Consider the following 27,589-nt stretch of genomic DNA (forward strand, 5'->3'; position numbering starts at 1 on the left):
CCTCCGGGCATGTCACAGGCCCGGCCCCTCCCCCCTCCCCCTGGTAACGGTTCAGGGTCCTGGGCTTTCCACAGCCCTCCAGTGAGTGGGGTGAGACTTCACAGGGAGCCCAGAGGCGGCCCCTCCCCAAGTTCACAGGGCTGGCTGCCACTGAGCCCCACTGGCAGGGCCCAGGACACAGTGGCCGTGAAGGCCTCAGCAGGCTCCTGAGAAGAGGGAACCCTAGGACTGGCCTGGAGGGAAGAGCCTCCACTGCAGACACAGGGAACAACATCAACAAAGCCCGAGGCGTGAATGTGACTGAGTTGCCGGTCCCTGCCAGCCTGGCCCTGTGACCAGGCTCACAGGCCCTCACTGCAGGGTGTGGGGGCACCACCAGAGAAGTTTGGCCTCATCCCTGCCAAGCTGTCCTACCTCAGCTGTGTTCTGATGTCTGTTTCTCAAACCTCAAGCGTACCCTGCCCTGTTCTTCCCAAAGTACTGGCATTTTACTTTATCATCCAAGGAAACTGAAAAAGGACACCATATATTCAACCAGTCACTAAGGGGACTTTCAGTCCTTCCTAAGGGAGCACTCCCACAACTGGCTGTCTTCCCAAAGCCAGAAGGGTATCCACCCTGACACACGCTGCAAATACACACACACACACACACACACACACATACACACTGAGCTGGTTTCAGCTTTGATATTCAGCCTAAGCAGATCGAAAGGTTAGACTTCCCCCCCAAGTTCTCCCAGTTGCCCCTCCAGGCAGAATTTAGCACGCCCCATTCACAGTGCACAGACTCCTTACCCCTCTGCCCATATAGCCCTTCACACCGGTGCGCTGCTGTGAAGGTAACCCAGGCTCTCCGTCTCTCTCTCGCCTGATCTTCCTGACCACCTGGCATTTTTGTGCCATTTAGCAGCAAAGGAAAACTGAGGCTCAGAGGTTTGTTGAGATCCCCAAGATCGGACAAACCCCATGCAGCGGAGCAAATGGCAAAGTGAAGCAGAGAAACTCCAAACGTCAGAAAATAACAAAACGTTTATTTCAAAAACATGAGCTCCCCAGCTCACCAAGGTCCTATAAAACCGGGCACCATTCTGAGCTCTGTGAGCACACACGGAAGACTTGGGATCTGGCCAGACTGAGGTCAAAGGTGGGGCCACAGTGCTGCTCTGTGACAGGCAGAGTGGAAGGCAACTCAGGATGGGCTCCAGAGCCATGCCCACTGTCACGGATGGCTCTAGCCTGAGCCCAACGAGGGACAGGGATGTGACCACCAAAGCAGGTGAGGTGAAGAGGTCACACCGAACCATCATTTCTGCTCTGTTGCACCACAGACAGGTTTGGGGGCAAAGCCGACCCCCCAAAATGGCCTCAAACGAAAACAGACTAGTTATTCAATGCTCTCCCATCCAGGGGTCTGGAGAAAGGCCGTTCAGCTGGAGCAGTCAGAGGAAACAAGCGTCAAGTGACAGGCAGTCACACAAGGTGGACTGCACCTAAACCTGGCTAGGTGTGCTGGCCAAGCAGGGAATCGCGGGGGCAGTGGTGCTTAGAGTGGAGTCCCGGGCGGGTGGCACCAGCATGGAGGTGCAGGGGACGGTGGGGGTGGGGACCACCAGAAATGCATACTCTCCAGTCCACCCGAGACCCCGGGGCATCCACATGCCAGGCTCCGCCGCCGGGACTCCGCGGCCTAGTGCAGCCGCAGGTAGGAGGGAGCAGAGTAGTTGAAGAGCAGGAAATCCATCCTGTAGAGGTCGTAGAGACGCCGCTGGTAAAAGGGGCTGATGTCCCGGAAGAGGCGCTCGGCGAGGTCGCGCGCGGCGGCAGCCTTGGCCCGGGGCGGTGGCGCGGGGAAGCGCAGGTCCGGCGCGCCCACCAGGTCGAGCACGAAGGCCGCGTCCTCCGCCAGCGTCTCGAACTTGCCCACCACGTCGTAGCGCAGGCGGCACGGGTGGCAGAGCGCGTGCGCGCGCTCCCAGTGCTCGTTGAAGGGCTCCTCGCGGCGCGTGCGCGGGTCCAGCAGGTAGGCCAGGAACTCGGCGAAGCGCACGTCGTGGCCGCGGGCCAGCGCGTCCGGGTGCGCGCGCGGCCGCAGGCGCCGCACGATGCGCGTGCCGTAGCGCCGCTGGAAGGCGGCGCTGTAGGGCCGCGCCAGCTTGTTGCGGTAGGCTGACGCCAGGCGCTCGAAGGGCTCGCGCACGAAGAGGAAGGCCAGGTAGGCGCGCAGGCGCCGGTTGATCTCAGCCGGGCTGAAGTCAGCCAGCGAGGGCAGGCGGCCCGGCGCGTGCGCCTCGTGCGCGGGGATGGCGCGCGGGTCGCCGCGGGCGCGGCCGCTCAGCGCCAGCAGCACGCGCTTCCAGTTGGTGCAGGCCACCTTGGGCACGTAGCAGTAGAGCAGGCCGTGCGCGTCGTCCACCAGCACGTGCCGCAGGTCCTCGGGCCCCAGCAGGCGCTGCCGCCGTGTGTGGCGGCTGCAGGCGCGCCGCAGCAGGTCGCGCCGCTGCCGGTGCACCTCGGCCATGGCCGAGCGCGGGCCCTGCGGGCGACAGGTGGGAGGACGGACGGATCAGCGCTGCGGGCCCCGCGCCCACCCGGCCGCGGCGAAGGAATGGGGGACTGAAACCCCAGCAACTGCCACTGATTGCTCTCTGATTTGGGACCCAGGGATCTGTCCTGGACCTGAACTTGGGGGAAAATGGCTCCAACCTCGCTGAGGCACGTGGAAGGATGTGACAAACAAGTGTTGGGCGCTCAGGACCGAGGAAGGCCTCAGAATGAGTATGACCACATCAGAGTAAGCCTGATAAAGAAGTTATGTCATCAGAGTGGTAAGGGTGGGCGCAGATTGAATATCGGCTCCCTTTTTACTGAAAGGATAGTGTATACAAACCGTATACTTTAAATCCATATAAAGAGTTGAAAAATGCAGCCACTTGCAGGCTACCGAGATATTTTTTGTTCAGTGATAAAATTAGCTACTTCTGTATGTTCCTGCGGGTCTTGATTTCTTTTTATTACCACCAACCATCTCTAACCTCAGTGCCTGGGCAGGAAGCTTGCCCTCTCTGAAGCCTGTCTCTCCTCTGTGAGATATTAACATCGAGCATTTATCTAGCACCCACTGTGTGCCAGAAAGTCTTCTGTGCACTTTAAGACTCTATTAATTAGTAGTATTAGGACACCCAGGCCAGCCCCTCCTAGCCTGCCTCAGCCATGCTAAGACCCAAGCCACCACCTCCCACCCATCCCTTCTCCTTTCCTCAAGTCCCTTCTGCACTAAACAGGTTCTCTACTTCCAAGACTAACCCTCCAACCCCCCTCCCACCCGTCCTCTTCCTGGTTCAGGAGTTTCTAGGAGAGTGTTTTTAATTCCTCAGAATTGTCTTAAAAACCTTCAAGACATAATAAAAAAAAGACAACAACAAACATTGTTGATGTTGTGGGAAAATGGAACCTTCATTCATTGCTGCTGAGGGTGTAAAATGATATAGCTGTTGTGGAAAGCTTGGCAGCTTCTCAAAAAATAATAAATAAACATATGATCCAGCCCTCCACATCTAGGTATATACCAAGATAACTAGAAACATATGTCACACCAAAACTTGTAAATAATGTTGACAGCAATGTTATTCATAATAGCAAAAAGGTGGAAACAACTCAAATGTCCATCAACAAAGAATGGATAAATAGTATGTAGCATATCCATACAATAGAATATTATTCAGCCAATAAAAGAAAGGAAATTCTTTTTTTCAGTGTTTATTTTGAGAGAGAGAGACAGTGAGAGCGAGCATGGGCCAGAGGTAGAGAGAGAGGGAGAGAGAGAATCCCAAGCAGTCTCCATGCTGATAGTACATGGGGCTCAAACTCACAAACCATGAGATCACGACCTGAGCCAAAATGAAGAGTCGGGTGCTCAACAGACTGAGCCACCCAGGTGCCCCCAAAGGAAATTCTGATACACCCTAAAACATGGATGAAACTTGAAAAGATTACCCATGTTAAGTGAAGGAAGCCAGGCACAAAAGGCCATATGTTGTCGGATAGATTCCATTTATAAGAAATGTCCAGAATAGATCCACAGAGACAGAAAGCATATTGCTAGTTGTCAGGGGCGGGTGGGAGGGGACAAGGGGGAGTGACTGCTAACTGGTGCTGGGTTTCTTTTCTGGAGTCACGAAAGCATTCTGCAATTAGAGTGGCAACAGCTATGCAGCCTTGTAAATACACTAAAACCCATTGAATTGTACACTTTAAAAGTGAGTTTTGTGGTATTTGAGTTATATCTCAGTTAAGAAAAAAGCCTTCTGAGTGCTTCCATTGCAAGAGGACAAAGAAGCCTCTGAAATGGGGGCACACTGTACCCCGTGCCTTCATGAGAGTATCTGACACTGGGGGGAGGGGGCAGGGAAGCGTGTGTGTGTGTGTGTGTGTGTGCGTGCGCGCGCGCACGCGTGCGTATATGCTCAGTTGTGCTTCTGGTGCCTTTAAAAGCATCCTGCAGAAATCCAAGATACTGGGGCACCTGGGTGGCTCAGTCAGTTGAGTGTCCGACTTCAGCTCAGGTCATGATCTCATGGTCCATGAGTTCGAGCCCTACATCGGGCTCTGTGCCAACAGCTCAGAGCCTGGAGCCTACAGATACTCTACACTGTATCTGTATCTGTGTCTCCCTCTCTTTGCACCTCCCCCGCTTGCACTTTGTCTCTGTCTCTCTCTCAAAAATAAACATTAAAAAAAATAATAAATCCACGATACTTTAAGTGAAGAAGCTGAAATACAGAACAAGAGTCAACACCCCACACTTTGGGTTTAAAAAGGGTTGGGGAAGGAAATAAATGTTTCAGAAAAGGATAGGTTGTGGGGAGCCTCTCTTTTAGATATATATTGACATTGTCACAGAATAAACAAGGCTGTGATTTGCTTCCAAATAATCCCAGGTAGGAATGGAGGGGAGAAGGGTCTGGATGAAATAGGACTGGATAAGAGTTGATGACTGTTCAAACTGGGTGATGGGAACATGGGGGTTTAATGTACTTTGTACTTCTGTATATGTTTGAATTTTTCACAATTAAAACATAAAGCAGAGAGAAAGGACATATATGCCCTGCAGGTGTGATTTTGGCAAAGTGACCTGAGCACTGGACACTACACACATACCCAGAACGTGCCTGGGAGGACACACAGGAAACTAACTGGTCACCTCCAGGGGTCAGCAGGAACAGGGTGGGAAGGAGAGGTACTCTTCACTGTATGTACTTTTTGGGAGGTTGAATGCCCTATCATGTGCTTATGTCACCTTTTCAAAATCGCACTGAAGGGTGGCTGCGAAGTTCAGCCACGGCTGTGGGGGGCCTGGGAGGATCCCCTACCCTCTAAGGCAGACTCACAGGGTTGCCCTCAGAAGCCTGGCTGCACACGAGTGCCAGGAGAGGCTGCATCCAGGTGCCCCACAGCCAAGGTCTGCTTTCAGCTTCCAGACAACCCAACATATTTCCTATGGCACGGAATACTGGCCACCCCCCCCCCCCCACCTGTTGGGCCACCTTCCCTGCCAGCAGACCTCAATTGTGGTAGGTTGTGTGCCTAGCCTTGGGGAAGAACCAGTCACAGCAACCTCACACAACTTCAAGAAAGCTCTGGGGCCAGCGGTGCACACGTAGCTTGGATTTGACCAAGGAGATTACAGGAAAGTCTGCTAGATGAGTCCCAGGAAAGACTTCAGCACAAAAAGAGAGGGCTCTTGAAGAAAAAAACCTTTGCCTGCCCCCCTCTCTTTCTGCTCGGGGCTACTGTCCTAGAAGGAGAGGTCCGGAGCCCTGGCAGTCAGATTGCAGTCAGGAGACAACAAGACGTGAAACAGATATCAACATCCAGACGATGATGCGCAACATGTTGATGCTGTTCCAGAGGGCTGGCTGGTCTCTGAGCATCTTGGGAATAAACACCGACTGTCCTAATGGCTTAAAGTCAGCTTTTCTGTCGCTTGGAGCTCCGTAAATACCAAGACAGGCAATGTTATCTCCATACAAGTGAGAAAACTGAGGCTCAGAAGAAATGAGTTGCCTACAGCTCTCGAGTACGGAAGCTGGAACTCTCAACTCAGGCCACTTAGGACTCAGAAGCTGCCACTACGCCTGCTGGTCCAGGACCAAATCCTGCAGCTACAACTCTCAATCCTGGCCTGATTAGACTCAGCTGCCTGGATCCTTAGCGTGGCTCTAGTCCTTATGAGCTCTGTCACCTTCTCTGTGTCCTTGGCCTCCCTTTGCCTCAGTTTCCTCATCTTTAAACAGGGAAAACAACAGCCCTACAGCCCTACCTTGTAGGGTTGCCATGAGGACTAAATATGTTCACAGAACTGAAGTGTCTGGTACACAGTTAGCACTCACTGGCCGGATTATTTTTATTACTTTTATTTCTCAGCTGCAAGGTGCTAAGCTCCCAGGGCCTTACACCCAACAGTCAGTGCGACCTCAGGCCATTAGGGGGCTGAGCCAACTCCATCTGACCCTCAGGGGCCTGTGGAACTAGCGGGGCCCAGGATCCTACAGAGAGCTTGGCCTGCCCTCAGCTTGCTGTGTGGTCCAGAGCAAGCCAGTCACCCTCTCTGAACCAAGGCCTCTACACCTGCAACCCAAGGTCAGATAAGCTCCACAGGCCCCTTTGGCTCAGCACTTAGGGATTCAGTGAACAGCTACCTACCCAACCTGTCTGATCATTCTCCCCAGCTTAAAACCCTCTATGGCTCCCTCTTACCCTTGCCCCACCTGCCAGGCACCACCAAGCTGCTGCCTACTCCTGGCTCACCTCACACCCCCTCTTCCGTTGCCCCCTCACCTCTAGGCACTCGGCCCCCTACTGTTTGTTTCTCAACATTTTTTCAGCAGTTCTCATCTCCGATGTCCTTTTCTCAGAGAGGCTCCCCTCCCCCCCACAGCCCCCAATCTAAACAAGAACCCTCCTGGTCGATCTCTTATTGCACCTAGGGCTGCCCTGATGCAAACGAGTCACAGGTTAATGCAGGTGGCAATGGGATGATGTCTTCCCCCCCATGGGAATGTCATCTGCACCAGGTCAGGGACCCAGCTGACCTGCTTGCCGCTGGATCAGCAGTATCCCGAGCACAGACTGCACACAGTAGGTGGTCCACACATGCTGTCTGAATGGGTGCCTCTCCTTGTACGTGCTGGGGTGTGTGTGAGCCAGGGGCCTGTGGCTCTCAGTGGGGTATAACCATGGCGGGGAGGGGGGCTGGGGTTTGTGGGTGCTCCCGGCAGGCCCAGAGCAGAAGTGGAGTGCACGGGCCAGCAAGCCTCCCGGTCCATGTGCCTGAGAACACTGCGAGGGCAGGGGCTACTGCCTGTTTCCCTACCACAGCGGGTACTAAAATCTGGGGGTTCACTTAATTACCGTCTCCCCACTAGACCTCCTAAGGGTCTGCTTCAGTCTTTTATACCCACAATGCAGAAAAGAGTGTCTGGCACAGTGTGGCCTCAGTCTGTTGTTGGGTCAATGGTGGAGGGTGGGTGGGCGGATCTCCCAGCTTGCCCCAAGATTTGCCCTTGTCACAGGCATTCTCCTCTCTGCACAGAGCCTTGACTACCGAGGAAGCTTCATCATGCCCTCCTGCGGGCTCCAGTCCCATGACAGCAGGTCTACACGTGGGCTTTCAGGTTCCTGGGGCTGGAGGTAGAGGGAGGCATCACTGGGTGGGTGTCTGTCCACCTACCTGGTCCACGTCATACAGCATCTGCAGGGGACTCCTCCTCTTCCCACTGAGCCAGCCAGAGCCCAGGCTGTTTTCAAATGCTGTGGGGCACAAGGAAAGAGGCATCAAATGGACTGGCTGTGGCTCTCGGGAGGCTTGGACACATCTGATTTACCTCTGGGAATCAGTTTCCCTCTTATGTCTCACCTGCCTCCAGGGGGCTTGGTGGAGTGTGGGGCACTGATAGGTCCCCTGACCCACCAGGGAAGAGTACTTGGTATCACTCCTGCCCCATGTCCTGCCCTTCAGAGTTGGAGGATGCCAGGCAGGCAGGGATGAGAGGAAAGGTGTTATCCAGCCCTCTGGTGAAGGCCTGACCACCCACTGTCTCCATCTGCCTTCATCTCATGCCCCACCCCCACCAGCCCCATGACCATGGAGCCCGAAGGGAATCACCAAGCTAGCTGCTGTCCAGGCAGCCAGAAAGGGCTGGGTAGCAGGGGAGGTGGCACAGCCAAACTCAGCTTCTCCCATGACAGCCTGCCAGGTCACATGACCGCCATGGGCTCCTACAGGAGCCTGAACTTCCCTGGCCAGTGTGTATGCCACTTCCTGGTAAATGCGGGTTTCACGGTTTCCCAGACTGGAAGACAGTGGGCAGGGATACTGTCTATCTGTCTCAGTACTGCACTCTTCAATCTTAAAACTACCACAAACCCTGCTTACTAAATTTATTCTTTTACTTTAAATGTGTCTTAAGGAATATCTTCCTACATATTCAATTAATATGAATATATTCTTAGTATATAGTTGACATAGGTAAGCATAGGTTTACGATCTTATGCTTCTTGATCATATTTTTCTTAAATATGATTAAATATGATTATACTTGTTAATAAATGAATAAAGTATATGCAGTCTTCAAAAAAGATCACCAAAATCGGCAAAACTTTAGCTAGACTGACCAAGAAGAAAAGAATGACGTCTCTGGGGCAGCCATTCTGGAAAACAGTATGGAGTTTCCTCAAAAAATTAATAAACTACCCCACAACCCAGCAATTGCACGACTAGGTATTTATCCAAGAGATACAGGTGTGCTGTTTCAAAGGGGCACATGCACCCCAATGTCTATAGCAGTGCTATCGACAATAGCCAAAGTATGTCCATCGACAGATGAATGAAGAAAATACACACACACTCACACACACACACACACACACACGATGGAGTATTACTCGGCAATCAAAAAGAATGAAATCTTGCCATTTGCAACTACGTGGATGAAACTATAGGGTATTATGCTAAGTGAAATTAGCCAGTCAGAGAAAGACAAATATCATAGGACTTCACTCATATGAGGACTTTAAGATACAAAACAGATGAACATAAGGGAAGGGAAGCAAAAATGATATAAAAGCAGGGAGGGGACATAACATAAGAGACTCTTAATTACGGAGAACAAACTAAGGGTTGCTGGAGGGGTTGTGGGAGGGGGGATGGGCTAAATGGGTAAGGGGCATTAAGGAAGACACTTGTTGAGATGAGCACTGGGTGTTATACATAGGGGATGAATCAATGGAATCTACTCCTGAAATCATTGTTGCACTATAGGCTAACTAACTTGGATATAAATTAAAAAATGAGCACTGGGTGGGTCAGTCAGTTAAGCGTCTGATTTCGGCTCAGGTCATGATCTCACGGTCTGTGGATTCGACCGTGAATCCACAGAGCCTCAAGTTGGGCTCTGTGCTGACAGCTCAGAGCCTGGAGCCTGCTTCCGATTCTACATCTCCTTTGCTCTCTGCCCCTCCCCCACTCACACTCTGTCTCTCTCTCTCTCTCTCTCTCTCAAAAGTAAAATAAACATTAAAAAAAATAAAAATAGGGGCACCTGGGTGGCGCAGTCGGTTAAGCATCCGACTTCAGCCAGGTCACGATCTCGCAGTCCGTGAGTTCGAGCCCCGCATCAGGCTCTGGGCTGATGGCTCAGAGCCTGGAGCCTGTTTCCGATTCTGTGTCTCCCTCTCTCTCTGCCCCTCCCCCGTTCATTCTCTGTCTCTCTCTGTCCCAAAAATAAATAAACGTTGAAAAAAAAAATTTTTTTTTTAAAATTAAAAATAAATTTAAAAAGTAAATAAATATAATAAAAATAAAAATAAATAAAAATGAAAGGCTGGTACCATCACAGTGACCCTAGCACATGTGCACATGGTTAAATGCTGTTTTTTTTTTTAAATAAAGGCATCTCTGGGAGTGGGGGAAAGAATGAAGTCTCAAATTAGTAAAAACAGGAATGAAAGAAAAGCTATTAGTACTGAATCTTACATAAATGAGAAAGGTATGAACGATTATACAAAAGCAAATTAGATAACCTACATGAAATGGAAAGAGTCCTAAAAAGATGCAAATTCCTCACTCAAAAGAAACAGAAAATCTCGATGACATATAACAATACATTGAAATAGTAATGGAAAGAAATTCCCACAAAGAGAAGCCCAGAATCAGATAACTCACTCCTGAATCTTATCAAATATTTAAAGAAGAATTAACACCAGTATCTTCTAAACTCTTTATGCCCCTCAAAAAAACTCCCAAAAAACAAAACAGAATGGGGGAGGGAAAATACCTCCCAACTCATATATGAGCCCAGTATTACCCCGATACCAAAACCAGACAGAGACATCACAAGAAAGCTACAGAGCAATATCTCTTATGAACATAGATGCAAAATCCTCACAAACAAAACAAAACAAAACAACACATCAAACTGAATCCATCAACATAAAGAAAGGTTTATATATGACCAAGTAAGGCTTATCTCAGGAGTGCAAAGGTGGTACAACATAAAAAAAAAAAAAAATCAATCACGGTAATACACCATATTAATAGAATAAAGAAAAAACCCCACACAATCATCATCAGTACAAGCAGAAAAGGTGTCGCACAATATCCAATACCCTTTCATAATAAAAACACTAAATAAACTAGAAATTGAAGGGAACCTCTTCAAGCAGATAAAAGCCATCTAGAAGCCATAGCTAACATATTTAATAGTGAAAATTGGATGCTTTACCTGTAAGATCAGGAACAAAACAAAGGATGCCCACCTTCACTATTTCTATTCAACAATGTACTAGAAGTTCTAGTCAGGGTATTGGGCAAGAAAAAGAAAGAAAAAAGGCATCCAGATTGGACAGGAAAAAGTAAAATTATGTGTATTCATAGATAACACGAATATATAGAGAATGTGTGTGTGTGTATTTGTGTAATCCACAAACTACTCGAGCTAATAAATTAGTTCAGCAAGATTGTAGAATAAAAGACCAATATAAATAGTAAATTGTATTTCTAAATACTAGCAATGAATAACCCAAAATTGAAATTACAAAAACATCTCCATTTACAATAGCATAAAAAGAAAAATATTAAGGATTAAATTTAACAAAATAAGTGCAGAACTCATCGCTGAAAACTAAGACATCACTGGAAGAAACTGAAGACCTGAATGAATGGAAAAATATCCCATGTTTGTGGATTGGGAGATTTAATGTCATTAAGGTGGCAGTATTCCCCGATTACAGCTCTTAGCACATGGCAGACAGCCACATGGCAGACAGCTGTGCATATGTTCCTGGAGTAGCTTACATACAGCATGCAGGAAGCGGGGTGGGCAAAAAGGATGCCATTCTCCAAATATCAGAGATCCATGCTTTGATCAGGTGTGCTTCCCCACATTGTTGCAAGTCCCTCTCCCTCCACATAAAGTGACTTCCGAGGGACTTAAAATGCTGGTTCCCTTTTCTCCACCTTCCATTTTTCTCTTTTCCCCTTTTGGGGAGTCAGGTATTAAACACTAAAACATTCAAAGCAACGGCAAAAATGGGGAAAATTGGAAACTGACTGTGAATGCCCAGGGAGAGGCTCAGAAAAAGACCTAAGAAGACCTTAAATTTATAACGTGGGCTGAACCTCAGCACAGACAGCCTACAACAATCAGAAAAACAAAAACAAGCTAAAAATAGCAATCACTGAGTAAGAGAATCTGATTCCCACAGTTACTACATTATTAGATTCAAATGTCCAGTGTTCGACAACAACACAAAAATTAGAAGTCATACAAAGAAAGAGGAAAGTATGGTCCATTCAGATGAAGAAAATAAATCAACAGAAACACCCTGAAAAAAATCTGATGGCAGATATATGAGACAAAGACTATAAGACAACTGTCTTGAAGATGCTTAAAGAACTAAAGGAAGATGTGCAGAAAATCAAGAAAATGATCATGAAAAAAACTGGAATATCAGTAAAGATGTTAAAAGAAACTAAGAAGAAATTCTAGAGCTAAAATGTACAATAACTGAAATGAAAAATTCACTGGCGGTATTAAAAGACAGATTTTAAGTAGGCAGAAAAAATCAGTGAACTTGAAGACAGGACAATGGAAATTACTGAGTATAAGGAACAGAAAGAAAAAAGATTAAAGAAGAATAAACAGAACCTAAGGGACCTGTGGGACAACATCAAAATCAACATACTCCTGTGGGAGTCCCAGAAGGCGAAGAGAAAGACAGTGACAGAAAGAATATCTGAAGACATAATGGCTGAAAACTTCTCAAATTTCATGAAAGACAAGAATATAAACATCCAAGAATCATAACGAACTCCAAGTAAGATGAATTCAAAGAGACTTGCAAATCAAACTTTCAAAAGACAGAGAATCTTGAAAGCAGCAAGAGAGAGACAACTCATCACTCATACAAAGGAGCCTCAATAAGATTATGAGTAGATTTCTCATCAGAAAGTTTGGAGGCCAGAAGACAATGAGATGATATATTCAAAGTGCTCAAAGGAAAAAAAAAAGCACTGTCAATCAACAAACCTATATCTGGAAAAACTCTCCTTCAAAAGTGAGGGAGAGCTTAAGACATTCACAGATATACAAAAGCTGAGGGAGTTCGTGATCTGTCCCGCCAGAAATGCTCAGGGGAGTCCTGCAAGATGAAATGAAAGGAAACTAGACAGTAGCTCGAAGTTGTATGGAGAAGTAAATATCAATAATGGTAGATACACAGGCAATTATAAAAGATAATATTATTGTAACAATAGTTTGTAACTGTACTTTTTGTTTTCTATATGATTTAAAAGAGACTATATCTAAAGCAAAAAAAAGAAAAACAATTTATCAGTCTAAAAGCCAGTATTATTAACTCCAAATTTTTGTTTTCTATGTAATTTAAGAGAATAATGCATTTAAAAGAATTACTAGTTTATGTGTGTGGGCATATAGTGTATAAAGATGTAATTATATAATAACAACTGAAAGGGATGGGGACAGAGCTGTAAAAGAGCAAAATTTCTGTACTGAGCAAGGTTAAAGTTGTATAAATCCAAAATACAACATATAATTTTAGGATTAAATGTAATCCCCATGGTAGCCACAAAGGAAGTGAGAAAGGAATTTACAAAAAGATAAACTGACTAAACACAAAAGGAGACAGTAATACAGGAAATGAGGGATAAAAAAAAAAAAAAAAAAAACTATAAGGCATAGAGAGGACAAATAGCAAAATGACAGATGTTCCTCCTTATCAGTAATTACTTTAAATGTCAATGGATTAAACTCACCAAAATACAGACATGGGCAGAATGGATAAAAATACCTGACCCAACTCTATCTGTGTTCTACAAGAGACTCATTTGAGATCCAGTGATACAAACTGGATGGAAAAAAACTCCAAGCAAATAGTAACCAAAATAGAGCAAAGGTGGCTATATTAATATCAGACAAAATAGACTCTGAATCAAAGAAATTTATGAGACAAGTACTTTATATATGAATAAAAGTTTTAATACAGCAAGAAGCTAGAACAATTATAAGCATTTACTTACCTAATGGCAGGCTATCAGAGTAAATGAAACAAGAATTGGCAGAATAGGAAGGAGAAATAGACAGCTCTACAATAATAGTTGGAGATTTCAGTATACCAGTCAGTAATGAATTAAGCAATGAGATAGAAGATGAGGAGGGAAACAAAGGACTTACACATCACAATAAACCAATTAGATCTAATAGACATATACAAAACACTCTATCCAACAACAATAGCACACACATTCTTCTCTAACACATGTGGAATGTTTTCCAGGATAGTCTATATGTTGGGCCACAAAATAAGTCAAGATAGGTCTTAAAAGGGGCGCCTGGGTGGCTCAGCCAGTTGGGTGTCCAACTTCAGCTCAGGTCATGATCTCACGGTCCATGAGTTTGAGCCCTGCATCGGGCTCTGTGCTGACAGCTCAGAGCCTGGAGCCTGCTTCGGGTTCTGTGTCTCCCTTTCTCTCTGCCCCTCCCCCACTCATGCTCTATCTTTCCATCTCTCAAAAATGAATAAATGTTAAAAAAAAAGTTAAAAAAAATAAAAGACATTATATCATACAGAGTATATTCTCTGACCACAGCAGGATGAAGTCAGAAATCAATAACAGAAGGAAAACTGGAAAATTCACAAATCTGTAGTAATCAAAGAACACACTTCTAAACAACCAGTGGATCAAAGAAGAAATCACAAGGGAAATTAGAAAATACTTGGAGTCAAGGGCACCTGGGTGGCTCAGTCAGTTAAGCGTCCAACTTTGGCTCAGGTCATGATCTTACAGTTCATGGGTTCGAGCCCCACAGTGGGCTCTGTGCTGACAGCTCAGAGCCTTGGAGCCTGCTTCAGATTCTGTATCTCCCTCTCTCTCTGCCCCTCCCCCGCTCATGTTCTGTCTCTCTCTGTTTCTCAAAAATGAATAAACTTTAAAAAAAAAAAAGAAAATACTTGGAAACAAACAAAAATGAAAACAACATAAACTTATGGGATGCAGTGAAATTGCTTAGGGGAAATTTAGAGCTATAAATTCTTACATCAAAAAAAAAGAGGGGTGTCTGGATGGCTCAGTCGTTTGAGGGTCCAATTCTTGATTTCAGCTCAGGTCATGATGCCAGGGTTGTGGGACCAAGCCCCACTTTAGGCTCACACTAAGCATGAAGCCTGCTTAAAATCCTCTCTCCCCCACTGCCCTTCCTCTCTCTCTAAAATAAATTAAAAATAAATTAACAAATGAATGAATGAATGAATGAATGAATAAACAAGCAAACAAACAAGAAATATCTCAAATCAGCAAACTAAGTTCGTAACTTAAGGAACTATAAAAAGAAGAAAAAATAAACCCAAAGCTGGCAGAAAGAAGGAAATAATAAAGATTAGAGCAGAGACAAATGAAATAGAGAATAGAAAAATAGAAAAAGTCAATAAAACCAAAATTTGGTTCTTTGGAAAGATTCACAAATTGACTACCCTTTAGCTAGATGGACCAAGAAAAACAAAATTCAGCTTACTAAAATCATAAATGAAAGTGGGACATTACTACTGACCCTGCAGAAGTAAAAAGAACTATAAGAGACTACTATGAACAATTGTATGCCAAAACAATTGGATAACCTAGATGAAATAGACAAATTTCTAAAACGTACTAAGTACAAAATGTACGAAGATGAATTCATGAAGTAGTAGAAAATCTGAATACATCTATAACTAGTAAGGAGACTGAAACAGTAATAAAAATTTTCCTGACAAATAAAAGCCATGGACCTGATGGCTTCACTGGTGAAGTTTATCAAACATTTATAGAAGAACTAATGCAAATCCTTCTCAAAATTTTGCAAAAATTATAGAGGAGGGAACACTTCCTAATTCAATTTGTATGGCCACTAATAACTCTGGGGGGGGGGGGGGGAGGGGGGAAGGGAGCCAGACAAAGCCACTACAAGAAATGAAAACTACAGATCAGTATCTCTTATTAACATTGATGCAAAAATCCTCCACAAAATACTAGAAATACAAATTAAACAGCATATTAAAAGATTATATATCATCACAAAGTGAGCCTTAGTCCCAGAATGCAAGGATAGTTCAACATATAAACATCAATCACTGTACTACACCATATTAAGAGAGTGAAGGAGGGAAAAAAAAACCCCACACAATCATCTCAATTGATGCAGAAAAACCATTTGACACAATTCAGCATACTTTCATGATAAAAAAGAAAACATGCAAAAAAACAAAAACAAAGAACAGAAGGAAAGTACCACAGCACAATATAAACCATATATGAAAAACCCATGGCAAACATCAGACTCAATAGTAAATGACTAAAAGCTTTTCCTCTAATCAGGAACAAAGCAAGGATGCCCATTTTTGCCACTTCCATTCAACACAATGTTGGAAGTTCTAGTCAGAGCAATTAGACAAGAAAAAGAAATAAAAGACATCCAAACTGGAAGGAAGTAATAAAATTGTTTCTGTTTGCAGATGATATGATCTTATATGCAGAAAACCCTAAAGATTCCACACACAAAAACTGCTAGAACTGATAAATGAGTTCACCAAAGTAGCAGGATACAAAGTCAACACACAAAAGTCATTGCATTTCTATACACAATAAAAAATATGAAAAGGAAAGTACAAAAAAATTCCATTTGTAATAGTCTAAAAAAGAAGAAAATACTTAGGAATTAACTTAGCCAAGGAGGTAAAAGACTTGTACAATGAAAATTACATAACACTGCTGCAATAAATTAAAGAAGACACAAAGTAATGGAAACACATCCCATGTTCATGGATTGGAAAACTTAGTATTGTTAAAATGTCAGTACTGCCCCAAATCTGTAGATTCAATGCAGTCCCTGTCAAAATTCCAATGACGTTTTTTGCACAAATAGAAAAACCCATCCCAAAATTCAATAGGACCCCAAATATCAAAAAAAAATATCTTGAAAAAGACCAAAACTGGAAGATTCACACTTCCTCATTTCAAAACTAACTACAAAGCTATAGTAACAAAACAGTGGGTGCTGGTGGAAGGACAGACATATAAAGAAGAGAAGAGAAGCGAAGCGGAGAAGAGAAGAGAAGAGAGAGAAGAGAAGAGAAGAGAAGAGAAGAGAAGAGAAGAGAAGAGAAGAGAAAGAAGAGATGTGTCCAGAAATAAACTTACATATATGGTCAAATGCTGTTTGATAAGGGTGCCAAGACCATTCAGTGGGGGAAAGGACACTCCTTTCAACAAATGGCATTGGGAAAACTGGATGTTCACATGAAAAAGAATGAAGCTGGACCCTTACCTCACATCATATAGAAAATTTAACTCAAAATAGATTAAAGGCCTAAATGTAAGACCTAAACAATAATACTCTTAGAAGAAAACATAAGACAAAAGCTTCATGGCCTTGGATTTGGCAGTGGTTTCTTGGATATAACCAAAGGCACAGGTAACAAAAGAAAAAATAGATAAATTGGACTTGAAAATTTTTAAATTCTGTGCATTATGGGAGACAACACAGAATGGGAGAAAACTTTTGTAAATTATGTATCTGATAGGGGATATATAGAGAACTCCTAAAATTGAACAACAAAAAATTCAACTCAATAATGGGCAAAGGACTTGAATAGACATTTCTCCAAAGAAGATGTACAAGTGACCAATGAGCACATGAACAGATGCTCAACATCACTCATCATTAGGGAAATGCAAATCAAAACAATAATGATATACCACTTCACACCCATTATTATGGCTACTATCAAAGAGAGAGAAAAAAAAAATAAGTGTTGTCAATGTGGAGAAATTAGAACCCTGTGCACTGTTGGTGGGGATGTAACATGGGGCAGCTGCTATGAAAACAGCATGGAGGCTCCACAAAAAATCAAAAATGGAATTAACAGAACACAGCAATTCCACTTCTGTGTACATACTCAAAAGAGTTGAAAAAGCAGGGTGTCTAAGAGGTATTTGCACACCCATGTTTTTAGCAGCATTATTCACAAAAGCTAAAACATGGAAGCAACCCAAGTGTCCATCAAGAGATGAACGGATAATCAAAATGGGGTGTATTCACACAACGAATATTATTCAGCCTTGAAAAGAAAGGAAACTCTGACACAGGCTACAACTTGGATGAGCCCTGGGGAGATTATGCTGAGTGAAAGAAGCCAGTCACAAAAGGACAAATCATGAAGGATTCCACTTAGTACCTAGAGTAGTAAAAACCATCGAGCAAAAAGCAGATGATGGTTGCCGGGGTGGCGGAGGGGAGAATGTGGAGTATTTAATAGGTACAGACTTTCAGTGTTACAAGATGAAAAGAGGTCTGGAATGATGGTCACACGACACTATGAATGCATTGATATCACTGAACGCTACACCTACAAACTATTAAGACAGTAAAATTTATGTCATGTGTATTTTACCACAATAACAAAAGGTGAGCGAAAGCAAGTTAAGCGTTAAGCCTTGAATTACCCTATGACCTAGCAATTCCACTCCTAGGTACATGCCCAGGAGAACTGAAAACAACGTTCACACAAAAACTTACACACAAATGTTCCCATGGCATTATTTTTAATAACCAAAACCTCAGGTTCCATTAACTGATGAATGAATGAACACTGTGGTCCATCCATACAAAAGAATATTATTCATCCATACAAAGGAAAGAGTACTGACGCTGGCTTCAACTTGGCACATAGATGAGTGGGTGCTAGGGGTTGGGGGTGGTGGGGGAAATCACTGGGAAAGAGGGGAGTCACTGCTACTGCTAATATTCTGGAATTATAGAATGGACATACCGCACAACTGTTAAATACGCTAAGAAACCACTGTGTCCTTTGAAAAAGTGATTTTATGGAGTGAGAATTAAAGCTCAATGAAAATAAAATTACTGATCACCAAAAAGGATATATGCAAGACCATTTTATGCAAATCTAGCTTACAAATGTAAATATATTGGATGGCTATCATAAGATATTCTTGAACTCACAAGAACATTGCATGTTCATAACAAGAATACCTTCAAGAATTCAGGGTCATAAGAGAAAAGAATACATCCATAAGAAGAACGGACGTTTCCATGATCCTTGGCTTTCAATAAAATGAAGAATCTAAAAAATGCTGCCAAGAAGAACACATTCACTGAAAAGATTTAAGACATGTTTTTGACGAACAAATAAACTTGGAAAATTTGATTAACTGAAAATTTGATTATCTGTTGGCAAACTGACCATGAGTAGTGGTTGTCAAACTTTAGCATGCGTGGGGGCCAACGAAAACACAGAAAACACTTGTTCTAGTCCGGGCGGTCTGGAGGGGGACCCAGGAATCCACATGTGTAACAGCCCCCCAGGTCATGCTGATGCTGCTGGCCCAGGAGCACACCTGGAGAACCCCTGTACTACAGCAAAGCCTGGTGGAGGCTGGCTGAATGAATGCATAAATGACAGACTGACCTTGCCTTGGCCTCCAGAACCTTCTGTGTGCACCAGAAGCCCACTGTCCAGGGCCTCTGGCAGCCTCAGGCTCCTTCCCCACTCCAGTGTCCTTGGAACAAGGTCTGGGCTCTTCTGTAGCCAAGGTGAGGGGAGGGCCTAATTGTGTCCTGTGATTCACCAATGGCTAGGACTGGAACTTCTGTCTCCCAGCAGCTGGATGTGTCCCAGGAACACCACTGTCATCAGAAAATGAGCTGACCAGGGGGCAGCCATGTTGGCTGTGCAGGGAGGCCCCAGGCTTGGGGCTAGCAGGTTGGCCGAAGTATAGCAGCAGCCACCAGGAGATGCTATGTCACATTAGCACAGCACCACTCACAACCCGGGGAGGCAGGGGACCCTTCTCACCATTCTGCAGATGTGTTACCTGTAGCCCGAGGTCCCCCAGTGATGAGCTCCTCTGAGGGCCACAGCTGGGTTTGAGGAAGGGCTGGTACCCACGGCGGCGGGGGGGGGGGGGGGCAGGGAGTGGGTAGGAGGTACCCCCAGGGACTGTGAAGCAAACCTAGGTCCATTTCTACCCCAAGGCCCCACAACTTGGAGGCACCCAGCCTTCAAAAACACCAACCCTTGCATGGGGCCTCTCATTTCCTGCTCAGGCCACAGCCTGCAGGAAAGTGCATCCTATACCAGACCTCAGGGGCCAGTGGGTGGAGGGTCACAGGGAGCAGGCACCAGAGTGAGGTCCTATTTATAGAGTAGCTGTGGCCAGTGATTACAGGGCTGGGCCACCTCCGCCCAGCCCCACCTCTTCCCACCACACAGATCAGAAGAACTTATAGTCCAGTGGGATGGGCAGGCTGGCCAGGGAGGAGGACGGATAGGACTAGGAGGGCCAGAAGGGGATTGCCTTGAAGATCCCTCGATCCGGCCCCCAACTCTGGAAAGCTGGGGGCTTGGCTCTGAGGGCAGGGTGGCCCAAACAGGGCCACAGTGAGGCATCCCCCAACCTCCACTCTGGTTTCCCCAAGCCTCTTTTGGCCTGTGCCCTCCAATGTGCAGCCCCTCCACTAGGCTTCAGGTCCCAGGCTCCCTGCCAAGGGCACCACGGAACAGACAAGCCAGGGAGAGCCAGGCAGCAGGCCCAGTCTCACAGCCAGGGAGGGGCCTGGGCCAGCCCGGGGCAGTCACAGGCAAAACCACCATGGGGTTCTGCTTTGAAAAAGGAGACAAAAATAGCAGAAGATTGTATGGGGAGGCGGGGGAGGGTGGTGGAAGGGAGGTGGGAGGGACAAGGGGGTGCCAAAGACACAGAGAAAGAGACAGAGCTACACACAATGACAGGGACAGAGGCTGGGAGAAGGAGAAACAGATCACAGCAGTAAAACAGCTGGAGTTTTGAAATTGCTCAAAGCAAACCAGCTGGGGTTGAAAGGGAGGAAGCGATGCGGTGTGAGCTGACCACAGTCTGGGAGAGCCCAGCACCCATGCCCAAAGGGATCCTGGCCCTGAAAACCATGCAGCCCTGGCCTCAAGAGCAGACCACAGTCCTGATCCAGTAGGTAGGTGCAAAGACAGCCCAATACCCTGCGGTGCCCACTGCATGAAGGCAGGAAGCCCCCAGGAGGGCATGGCAGTCGGCAAAGGAGGCAGGGTTTGGGCAGGGTCACGGGAACCAGGGAAGAAGCAGCTGGGGCACAGCCCTAGGGTCAGCCAGCGCCTGGCACTGAGCTCGGCACACATTGACACTGGTATCAGGTAGAAACCATTCTTATCTGCATTTGACAGATGGGGAAACTGAGGCTCAGAGAGGGAAAGAAACAGGCCTGAGGCCTCACAGCAAGCAAAGGCCAGAAAAAGGACTTGACCCCAGGCCATAGTGCACGTATGCCTCTGAGGGCACATCTCTTGGGCACCCATCCTGCCCAGCACACAGCCCCGCCCAAGCTCACCAGAACTGGAGGCAGGTGGGTGAACTGCCACACAGGGAAACTGAAGGCAGAAACCGGTGAGATGGTCCCTGGCACACCCACCCCTAAGGAAAGGCTTTGGCTGCCCCTTGCAGCTGGGCAGGGTGCGGGGGTGGGGGGCGCAAGGCATTCTGTGGGCCATTTGAAACTTCACCATTTGGGAGAGAAACACCATTTGGTGATTCCCAGTCCAGTGAGTGAAGATTACGACACATGGTTTCTGGTTAATAAGTTCTAGCTGGGCACAGTGTTGCAAGATCAGACAGGCAGGGGCAGCCAGGCCCAAACAGCGCTGACAGGCCCCCGGGGACCTTGCTGGGGGAGGGTGGAGGGCAGGTTACCCCAGCCCATTCCGTCCCCCAGGTGACCTGGGACTTCCAGGGTGACCTGCATGCCCCAGGGTCAGGGACATTCCCTCTGGCAATCAGGCTCAGGGAGGAACACGTTGACAAGCCCTTCACAAATAAAAAACAATCCCACTTTTTTTTTTTTTTTTTCCCTGAAGAGAACTAGAGATCTCTCCACTTGTACTTAAAACTCAAACTCTATTTGCTGAACTCCACCTGGAATGGAACCCCTCATCTGGCCAGCTCATTTTTGGGTATATTCTCATCACCTCTGCCTCCAGGATGGTTAAGAACTGCCCCTATCCCCCCCCCCCCCCGCCCCCTTGCCTCCTCCGTCCAGGACAGTCACAGAAATCTCCTCACTCAGGAGACTCAGAAATAGGAGTCTATTTCTCTTCCCTCCACCTTGGTGATCTTAAAACCTTCATGGCTTCCCACTGGCTAACAACAAATTCCTGCTTCTTCCCAGAACCCTCCTGGTCCACCTCTCCCCACCCCCCCCACCCCCCCCAGCTCCAGCCACACTGGTCTTTCTGCCAATCAGTGAACACATGAGGGGCGTTCCCACCTCAGAGCCTTTGCACTAACTGTTCTTTCTGGCTGGGATGCTCCTCCAGGAACCCCTATTCTTTAGAGTAACGCTTCTTGTTCAGATTTCAACTCGGATGTCCCCTCTAGAAAGAGGGTCTCTCCAAAGAGCAGCACTCCACGTCAGGACCTTTCCCAGGTCTCTCCTTTTAATTTATGCGTGGCATTTATTACCGCTGAAACAATGGGGTTTGTGTATGGGTTGATGTCTGGCTGCCTTTCCAGAAAGTTGACTCTGTAAAAAGGGACTGTCTTGTTTTCTTGTTACCCCTGTAACTCACCTAGTGCCAATGAATAATTTATTTAAAGACTGATAGCCCCTCATGGCCATAAGGAGAGTGCCCCCAACTCTTAGCCTGCCATTCAAGGCCACCCATGACCGGGCCCCAACTTAGAGTATACTTCTGGCTTCCACCCTACCACCTCATCTCATGAACCCTGAGCTCTGCCCACAGCACATCCCTTAGCACACCAGGCCTTTTCACTCCTCCATTCTTTTGTCTGTGCCATTCCCTCTGCCCCAAATTCCCTTTCCTCATTTTCCCACCTGGGGAAGTCCTATGCAGCCTGCAAAGCCCAACCCAAATACCTCAGCCTATAGAGTAGAAAGCATAAGGGTTAGGGCTTTAGACTAGGATTAAATCCTGGCCCTCACACTTCCTAGTTGGGTGAGCAAGTCACTTTCCTTCTCCTGATCTTAGTCTCCTTCTCTGCAAAATGCAATTACCAATCCGTACTCTAGTGAGCCATCCATCTTGCCAGTTAACCTTTTCTCATGGTACTTTCTGGAGGCCCGGATGGTGCCTCTGAGCCCTGGGAACACTGACAGTACCTGAGAATGGACCGCAGTGTGGGAGCATCTATCGATTTGGCTGCCAGCAGCCACTCCCACTCCTTTTGCTAGCCTGCTGGGCGTCCCTCCGGAAGCAAACCTGCTTACACTCCGTCCACGTAGTTCTGATAGGCTCCCTCCTCCAGTAGCTGCTGGGATAGGCAGGTGACCAGGCCTAGCCAATCGGAGCATTCCATCCCTTTCTGCCACAGCAACTGTCCCTCAGAGGTGGACACCACGGGATCCAATTCAGGCCAATGAGACACATCCTTGGGACTCTGCCTAGAAATCAGTCAAGAGCCCTTCTTTTGGACTGAGGCAGCTAAAAGTGAAGCCATTGCAGAGAAAAGCCAAACCTAGAGCTGGAGACAAGGGTTCCACCCCTGGATCCACCCATGCCTGAAGGCAGCCTCATCTGGCTTAAGTGGGTCTGAGTTGAGATGTCCTCACTGAGACACTGTGACCTGTGAGGGCCCAGGGCCAGGACTGGGGAAGGAGTCAGAGCATGCAGAGTTGGGCACTGGGACCCCACTGTGCAAGGACGATGAGGGAGAGCCTATGGGACGGGGTCCTGCAGGGGGCTCAGTGGGAGGCAGTGGACACAGGGCATCCAGGGGGCAAGCTGTCTGCTCCTGGCTCTAGCTGCCCCTGCGAAGGTCCCTGGCTTCTGCGCTGAGAGGCCCTGTTCAGATCCAAGGCCAGGCCCATGTCATAGACCCACCTCAACCCTGGCACCCTGGCTCCCCAGGAGTCATCGGGCATTTCTGCATTTATTCTGCATAGGACCAAAATACTGGCTTTTCATTAAAAGCAATGGCTGCCTCCAGGGCCACTACGCTGCCTGAGAGGTGCCCCGACCATCATAGACCCCTGCGCTCTGTCTGAACAGTTGTCTCTGTGGCCTGAGTCCCCAGGTGCTGTGGTGCCAGAGAAGGAAGGGGACAGAGAGGGAAAGGGAGAGAAGCCCTGGGCCCTTCCCCACCTGGAAACCCTCCAAGAAGGACAGTGGGGGAGAAGATCTCTGTTAGCACACATCATCCCAGATCTCAGACAGGAAGCATTGGACCCCAGGAGAAGGGAGGTGGCCTGGGGGAAAGGAAGACAGCAATCCAGCCTGGAAGGGACAGATGGCCTCCCCTGGGAATAATCCCCCCTCCATCCAACCTTCTTCCACACTCTCCCTTCCCTGCCCCCAACCCCAGGTCCCCTGAAAGTGGACAGAGACTTCCAACTCCAGGAAAGATGCTCAACCCTGCAAACCTAGGAAAGGACTGAGGAGGGAGGGAGGTGAGGGTGGAATCCGGCACTGCCCAATGAGGCCCCTGGGAAGCAGCAGGTGGGGGATTTAAATTGAGACTCTCCCTCAGTGTGTCTCTGGGGGCAGAAGATGCAGACCAGCAATTTGGATGTTTAAAATTTTTTTTTAATGTTTTATGTATTTTTGAGAAAGAGTGTGAGTGGGGGAGGCACAGAGACAGAGGGAGACACAGAACGTGAAGCAGGCTCCAGGCTCCGAGCTATCAGCACAGAGCCTGACACGGGGCTTGAACCCACAAACGTGAGATCGTGACCTGAGCTGAAGTCAGATGGTTAACCGACTGAGCCACCCAGGCGCCCCTGGATTTTTAATATTAAAAACGTAAGGTCTACAAGGGCAGGTATATTAGTAAGTTTTGTTCCCAGCCCTAGAAAGGCACCTCGCATGAGCACGTGCCCAGCAAATCCATGGTCAACGGGGTTGCACAAAAGAACAGTCTTCAAGCCCAGGTTTGGACACAGAGGAAGCAAAAGGCAGAAGGGGACGAGGGGTGACAGTGGAAGCGCCACTGGGACCCTGGGGTGAGGCTGGGGTGTCGAGGGCAGCAGTATCCTGGGCAACTGTCCCACCTTGCCCCAGCATCTTCCTCGTCCCCAGGACCTTGAGCACTAGGTCAGCACTGATGGCGTCCTGGGGGCTCAGGGATGCCATCCAGTGGGGAAGTGGGCTACTCCAGACTTCCCCACTAGTAAATGCACATTAGGGGCCCCAGGCCTCTAGCGGCAGTCCTTTAGGTGTCCCCTGCCCAACTGCTCTGGAGAAGGAGGGGACAGTGCCAGACCTGTGTGCGTGCCTGGAGGAAGATGCTAAAGTTCCTCCTGTGCTCTGGAGCCCTCTTCTTAGCCCAGAGGCCCACCACACCCTTCACCCCCTTCCAACTCAGAGCACAGCTTCGGGAACAACCTCAGAGCTGCTGGAGGCCCTATGAGGCCACTTTCAGAGTCCCCAGACAGCAGGATCTGCCTCTAGCTGGACGGTTGGCAGGAGAAGGCCTTTCCACTCAGCTGTCTCCTCTCCGGCTCTGCCAGGTGCCTGCAGATCCAACATTAGCACACCCTCCTCACTGGCTTCTGAGGTCAGGGGCTTTAGCTCATGGCTCAGGAGGAAAAAGAGCCAGCAGAGTAGGTTGGATAGGTTGGTCTGATTAGCCCTCTTTTGTCCAGGGTCACCCTCAAAGCTATGATGAGTGAAGACAGACTATGGGGAAAGGTCTGAGCACCTAGCAGGAGCAAGAGGGCCTCTGGGAGGCAGGCGGGGCTGCACTATGGGAGCCCGGAGAAGAGGCCCATCCCAGTCTATGGGCAGTGGAAGCAGAGGTCAAGTAGGATCTGTCAGACTGGGTAGGGTGAGGCCAGCGTGGTGGGTGAGAAGGTCGTGGCCAAGGGTATTCATGCAGCAGAGAATCTCAGGCGGGGACACAGCATGGGCAAAAACTAGGAGAGGGACCACGCGTCACCCTCTCTAGCTCCTGCTCTCTCAGATTTTGCGGAAGAGAGTCAAAAGGAAGAAAACGCAGAAGGTAACCAGTACCTGGGCTCATTTCTTCTCTCTCAAACCTGGGTAGAGGAGGCGGCAGGAGAGAAGTGTCCAGGCAGGGGAGACACAGAGACATAAATGTGCCTACCCCAACGTGCCTACTCCTCTATAGATACCCCCAGACACACACCCCACACACCAGGGCCCAAATGCTCTAGCGTTCTGTCTCTCTCACACCCCACGCCAGTGGCTGAGCCCTGGGAGTCCAGGTCCTGAGTAAACATTTGTCTATGAATGACTGGGTAGACAAAGACTGTCATGGCCACAGACCCTAGGACCACAGCCCACACTGCTAGGGGACACTCTGCTCTGCTAAGACATAGGAGTAGGAGCACCTGCCATGAATCAGGAGCACCCTGAACCAGGAGCACTACTCCCAGATAGCCCACCTGCTCATGGAACGGGGTGGTGATGGAAAGACTGACAAGACTGACCACAGCTCCCACCCGTGAGCTTGGAGAGGTGTCCAGGTCTGGGAGGCTGGGTCCAGGCATGCAGGGAACAGTGTGATTGGCAGGGTGACTGGGTAGAACTCTGGTGAACACACTAGGGAGTCCTCCCTAAGCCCTGCTCACCTGGACCCCAACCAAACCCTGGCCTCCAGCCCAGAGGCAGTCATGGAGGTTGGAGGGAAAGCAGGAGAAGGAAGCCCCGCCCCCCAAGATGAAGGGAGCACAGTGTCACCCCTAAATCATGACAGCCGGCATGATGAAGAGACTCAGGACTGAGTTTCTTCCACGATCTCATTTAATTTCACTTCCCTGAAAGACCCATAAGGAAGAACCTGAGCACTCCATTTGAAAGATGGGAGTACTGAGGACCTGGGGGGGGGGGGGGGGGGAAGGTCATCCAGCAGGTAAGACTGTGGAATGACCCTTATCCACTAACCTAGACCCAGCCAGGTGGGTGAGTGCCCCCCAAAACACAGACTCCTCAATTCAATCTCTTGGGCCACCCTCACTGCCCACAGTCCCTATCCACCCTAGGGCGTGGTCACTTACTCCCTGAGACCCTGTCCGTGAGGCTCCAAAGGTGACACTCCAAGGATTGTCACAGAGCCCAGTGGAGACCTACCCCCTGAGGCCCCAAAGCCCCCTAACACACTCACACCAGGGAAAGGCAAACAGAGCCCGAGGTGGGAACAGGCTGCTGACTGGGCATCTCAAGCCCCAGGCAGGCGGCTAGCCAGCAGGCAAGTCACCCACACCTGCCCCTCAATCTCTCTGCCTTAGTTTCCCCCTTTGTGAAATGGGGAGGAGATGAAGTGAGTTAAGACTACGCACAAGCCTGGCCCAGGGCAGCTACCACGCGCTGCAGGGTTCTGACTGGCTGCCTCAGTTTCCCCAACCAGACCGTGCAGTGCGTGCAAAGGAGCCCCAGGTCCTCCTGGGTGTGAACTTCGGGGCGGAGCGGGGCGCTCCAGGCAGCAGCGCCTGCGACCGAGGGGGACCACCTGAAGGACCGGGCAGCGTCAGGCTTCCCCAACCCACGCTGCACAGCTTCGGTCAAGGGGCCTCCGGGCGCCAAGGGGTGCCGGCGACGTAAACGAGGCTGCCTTCCTGGGTGGGCCCGATGCCCTCTGCCACCCACAACGGACCTGGGGCCCCGGGCTGCGAGTCCCGAACGATCACCCCTCGCGAGCGTTGGGAGACCAACTCCCAAGGGCTGCAAGACCCTTTCAGGGAGCAGGGGCTTGGGCGGGGACGCCTAGAGCCTCCCTGGGCCCACCCACCCCTACCCCCCAGCGCGGGAGGGGACAGCAGGTGCCCCCAGTGGAGGGGCCCGGTGGGCACTCACCCGGGCGCAGGGCGCGGGGCGCGGCGCCCAGAAGTAAGAGCGCGGCACCCAAACACGCGGCCGCCAGAGCGCGCCGCCGCCAGCAGCGCCTCCCCATGCTGTGCGGGGCGCGCGGGGCTGCGGGGCGCGCGGGGCTGCGGTCCCCCTGGTCCGGCGGGGGCGGCAACGCCCGGCCCGGGACC

At 48.5% G+C, this 27,589-nt stretch overlaps 1 protein-coding gene across 2 annotated transcripts; it reads right to left on the bottom strand.

The window, feature by feature from the left end:
- Positions 1 to 1,013: 1,013 nt before the first annotated feature.
- CHST13 (carbohydrate sulfotransferase 13) lies at positions 1,014 to 27,577 on the bottom strand. 2 transcript variants are annotated; one of them, XM_045494043.1, is made up of 3 exons: positions 27,408 to 27,577; positions 7,732 to 7,811; positions 1,014 to 2,535 (listed from the first exon to the last, which is right to left on the bottom strand). In XM_045494043.1, the coding sequence occupies exons 1-3, from the start codon at positions 27,502 to 27,504 to the stop codon at positions 1,690 to 1,692; spliced, it is 1,023 nt and encodes a 340-aa protein (XP_045349999.1). In that variant the 5' UTR covers positions 27,505 to 27,577; the 3' UTR covers positions 1,014 to 1,689. The 2 variants fall into 2 exon arrangements, with proteins under 2 accessions (XP_045349999.1, XP_045350001.1); XM_045494045.1 differs by lacking the exon at positions 27,408 to 27,577 and adding an exon at positions 22,865 to 23,013.
- Positions 27,578 to 27,589: the final 12 nt, after the last annotated feature.

This window comes from Leopardus geoffroyi, chromosome A2 (genome assembly GCF_018350155.1).
Source record: "Leopardus geoffroyi isolate Oge1 chromosome A2, O.geoffroyi_Oge1_pat1.0, whole genome shotgun sequence".
NCBI classification, from domain to species: Eukaryota; Metazoa; Chordata; class Mammalia; order Carnivora; family Felidae; genus Leopardus; species Leopardus geoffroyi.